The sequence below is a fragment of the Vitis riparia genome, chromosome 19 (assembly GCF_004353265.1).
Source record: "Vitis riparia cultivar Riparia Gloire de Montpellier isolate 1030 chromosome 19, EGFV_Vit.rip_1.0, whole genome shotgun sequence".
In the NCBI taxonomy this organism is placed as follows: domain Eukaryota; kingdom Viridiplantae; phylum Streptophyta; class Magnoliopsida; order Vitales; family Vitaceae; genus Vitis; species Vitis riparia.
Window position 1 is genome coordinate 24,658,898 of NC_048449.1, and position 4,792 is coordinate 24,663,689.

The 4,792-nt window shown below is 35.1% G+C and overlaps 1 protein-coding gene across 1 annotated transcript; it reads left to right on the forward strand.

Annotated features, from left to right (window-relative positions):
- Nucleotides 1–534: 534 nt before the first annotated feature.
- Nucleotides 535–2,125, forward strand: LOC117908498 (zinc transporter 1-like). The gene is made up of 3 exons (XM_034822121.1): nucleotides 535–1,193; nucleotides 1,268–1,417; nucleotides 1,601–2,125. Exons 1-3 carry the CDS (start codon nucleotides 567–569, stop codon nucleotides 1,904–1,906), a joined length of 1,083 nt encoding a protein of 360 aa, XP_034678012.1. The 5' UTR covers nucleotides 535–566; the 3' UTR covers nucleotides 1,907–2,125.
- The last annotated feature ends 2,667 nt before the right edge of the window (nucleotides 2,126–4,792 follow it).

Below are 4,792 nucleotides of genomic sequence, written 5' to 3' on the forward strand. Positions count from 1 at the left end.
TACATGTTGTCTTCGTGTTATCTATATACTCCTCTTAATTTTATAAATATATTTTAAAGTTGTGAAGGTTTCTTTAAATCTAAAGCGGACAATACTCGACCTGATATGAGCTTTTTTTTTGTTTTTTTAATCTTATAGATGAATACAACTTAATCTCACTTTTTTATGTTTCATCTCATTGTTTATTCTATCATTCATTAATTTTCAACGATTTGAATGTAAAAATTTGATATTTATAAAATCGACATTGAAATTCGGTTGAATTATTAATTTTTGAAAAATTTTAAAATTTTCTTTTAAACTACTAATTTAATAAATAAAAAATTGAATAACTAAATAATGGTAAAGATATTTGTTTCTAAACTCCCAAAAAGTAGCATTTTTACTAATAGTAATATGATGAGACTCGACGCATTGGTTTTGCACTTTTGTGGCCATGGTGGGAGATTCTCTCATTTCTAGCCACCCATATGAATTTGCAGCAACCAGCAGTGCCCATTCTTTTCCTTCTCCTTCCCTATATAAAGAGCTTGTGACCTTTCTCAAAGGACCCATCACTACCCTCAATGGCCTCTGCCCCCACTCTCTGTATCACCGCCACTAACCTTCTCATTCTCCTCATTTTCTTCCTCCCTAGCTTAGTCTTGTCTGACTGCTCATGTGATGAGGCTGAGCACTCTGATCACCCCATTAATGGAGGTGAATCACTCAAGTATAAGCTTGCTGCAATTGCCTCCATCCTTGTTGCAGGTGCAGCTGGGGTTAGCATCCCTCTGCTGGGGAAGAAAGTCCCAGCTCTAAATCCCGAAAACCACGTCTTCTTCATGATCAAGGCCTTTGCTGCAGGCGTGATTCTAGCCACTGGTTTCATTCACATACTTCCCGAGGCGTTTGAGAGGCTCACTTCGCCTTGCCTCGGGGAGAATCCTTGGGGGAAGTTCCCGTTCACCGGGCTTGTTGCCATGATGTCCGCTATAGGGACACTCATGGTGGACACTTTCGCGACGGGGTATTATAAGAGGCAGCACTTCAGCAAGCCTAAACAAGTGACTGCCGATGAGGAGAGGGGTCAGGAGCATGCAGGGCATGTGCATGTCCACACACATGCCACACATGGCCATGCCCATGGCTCGGCCAGCCCATCCGATGAGGAAAGCCTCTCCGACCTCATCAGACGCAGAATCGTCTCGCAAGTGAGATTTGAACCCATCATTAATTCAATACTCAATTTGTTTTTTCTTCGGCTAATTTGATAAATGTTGGTTAGGTTTTGGAACTGGGAATTGTGGTTCATTCAGTGATAATTGGAGTCTCCTTAGGCGCCTCTCAAAGGCCAGAAACCATCAAGCCTCTCCTAGCAGCCCTGTCTTTCCATCAGTTTTTCGAGGGGCTGGGGCTTGGGGGCTGCATATCTCAGGTACCATTCTTACATTCTTACCATTTCTTTATAATTAATCCAGATTTCCGCAGAAAATGGCCCAAGAATGTTGACACAATGACAACATCAATCATTCTTTATGAGTCCCCACCAATAAATTAGTCCTCAAAAGCCCGAATGAATTTTTTTTTCACTTTTAAAAAAAGTATGCTGTTTGGGCAGGCCAAATTCCGGTTCTCAACTATGGCCATGATGGTTCTTTTCTTCTCCATCACAACCCCAGTGGGAATAGTGCTAGGCATTGGAATATCAAGAATTTACCACGAAAATGGCCCAACTGCACTCGTAGTTGAAGGGGTATTTGACGCGGCATCGGCTGGGATCTTGATATACATGGCGCTGGTGGATCTTCTAGCGGCGGACTTCATGAACCCGAGGCTGCAGAGCAGCCTGAGGCTCCAGTTAGGGGCAAATATCTCCCTTCTTTTAGGGACTGGCTGCATGTCTTTCTTGGCCAAATGGGCTTGATGAGTTTTGATCAATTTTGGTGTACGTCTAAATGTAAATCTACGTCTTTTCTTTCTTGTGTGTGTTTTTGGCTTTATATATAGCAGGACGCATACAAAAATATGCAAGTGATGGTTCCTAAGCAAACAAATGGAGCCAAAAACGAAGTTTTCCCTTGATTTTTCGACCTTTTCTGTCAACATAAAGCAATGGAATCGCATGATGAAAAGGCTTTTTTCATGATTTTGTATGTGAATAAAGATACATACATAACCATAAGAAATGATTTGGATGCCCCTAGAAAGTTGTATTCCACGTTGGTTTTTGGCCCCTTAACATGCTCAAAAATGCCTCTCACCACCACCACCACCTTCCACATTCCATGGGCTTTTAGGGGTTTTTTTTTTCCTTGGTGAGAAACAACTACACGGACAATAATATAAACCTCAATTCTCACTTCCATCATCTCTAGTGGAGAACTTTGGAATCAACATAGTAGGGTTACTATACCTTGAGAACCTACCAAGGCATTTTTTTTAGTTCTCTTCCTTTCTGGCAAAAAACCATGCATAATCAACTGGAAAAAGCTCTCAAAATTTGTTGATGTGCCTTTCTTTGATTAGAATATGGAATAATATGCGTAGTGTTGGTGAAAATTATATGTTCAATCTCTTAAATTTGAACTCACTATCAGAGGTCATCGTCGATCGATTGTTAAGATATGGACTCACATATCTAATAATAGTTCATGACTAAACTATTCACTCTTATAGTATTTGTTTTCTGTTTGTTTTAAGTATGGACCACCTCATGTGTAGAGCTCGATACCATATGTGTCTCAGATGATGGACTTGAGACACATATGACCTAATCTTTTAAATGGAATGGTCCCTAAGGCAGGAGGGTATAAATATTAAGGAAAGTGTTTGTTCTCAGATATCACATCTTTTGAAACAAGAACAGAACCCGTTCTCTCTCGCTCCCATTATTAGAGAGAATATAGAGAAAGGTGGTGCCCTTTACAGCCTTAGAAGGTACATACCTCTTCAACAAAGCGCATGATGGATTTAGGTTGGTTCCCTTTTCTGGTGATCAGGGCATGTTTTCAATGCTTGATATAAACAATATTCAGTTTCCATTGTTTGGGTGAAAAATGGAGTTTAAATAAAGATATAACATTGATCACCCTCGAAGTACTCAAAGTAATATTCCTAATTACATGACATAAACTTGATCCAATTTGAATTTGAAATCATCCAAAATTTGAATTAGTTGTATTTATTTGATCTTTCCGGTGATAAACATCAATTTCTTTGATCTCTACATTTTATCAATATGTTCATGCATGCAACTAAGGTTTAGTAAAACCCTAGTCAACTAGATATAGTTTCCAAAGGAAAGTGTTGTAGTATGTGGCTCATATTGAGTGAAAGACATATATGGAGAAGAAAGGGCAAATGCTGGAGTGAAACATAGTGGAACGAGGGGAGTGTAGTGAGGGTTAGTATAAATATCATTTTCTTGTAACCCTAATTTTTGGTGTAGTGAAAGTCTTCAATCCTGCTCCATGGACAAAGATATTTTGTCGAACCACATTAAATCAATGTGTTTTTTTCTTTTGTTTTTCTCTATTTTCTTTATTCGAAATTCCTGCAGGAATAACAACAGAAAGGTACAACCATAACATCGGAAACATGGAATTCCAAAGAAAAAGGGACAAGCATAACAATTGTAAAAATAAACCAATTTGACAAGGTGTTGATTGAAGATACCGAGTCAAGATTTGGAGTCTCTTTCAAAACTACTTTTGAAAGTAGTTTTTTCATGAATCTCTTTTGAAAGTAGGCTATTTTGTAAAATAATTTGAGGTATTTTCAATTATTTTTTTTAGTAATAATTGAAAATATAAATGATATTTTGAAAACCTTTATATTATACATATAATATTTTTATAGAGAATAAATGAAGAAAAGTCTTTTTTATATTGGATGAATTTTGAAACAGCATCTCATTCAAATGGATTCTAGAATTTGTTCTCAAATTTTTTTTTTCAAAATATAAAAATAAAAAAATATTACTTTTGGAAACATTGAATAATCCAAAATTTTCTATCCTCCCAAGTTGATTATGCTGCCAAAAGTAAAGGGCTAGACAGGCAGAATGAAACATTTTCTTCAACTTATATATCATGTAAAGTAAGAAGATTCTTTTTAAGAAGGAAACAAGAAGTATCCTTGCAATTGGTATGGAAGTTTTTGTGAAAGAACATGCCTTAACTTCTAACATTTAGGCTTTCTATTGTTTGGTTCTATAGATAAAAATAAAATAAAATTATAAAAAAATGCATTTTTTCTTAAACTTCCATCCTTTTCTATCTAAGGAAAATCTTTTAATGGCTTCTTTTCCTTATACTATGTTTGGTTACTAAGAAAAGGAAAAAAAAACACAATTAAAGAAAATGATTTTATTGTTATGTTTGGTTGCCATGAAAAAAAAGATAAAAAAAAATATTAAAGAAAACACAAGGGGAAAACACAAGGTGAGGAAAGCTTGAGGAAAGAGTATCTCTTAATAATTTAATTTATTTTATTTTTTTCTCAATTTTTCAATAAACAACTCAACAATATATATATATAATTTACTATAACTTTTTCTTTCCCTATATTCCTCCTTTGCATTTTCTTTCCCTCAAACCTTCTTATAATCAAATGTATTCCTAGTATTCTTTTCTAATGTTTTTCCATGTTATTCAAATATGAGAAAATCATTTTTTTTTAATAATTTTTATCAATTATTAGAAAATTTTAGAAAAAAAATATGAAGAAAAAATAAAAAAATAAAAAATAGATTTTAAAAATTAATAAATTAGTTTATATATTTCTTCGGACATATTTCTCTTATTTTTCA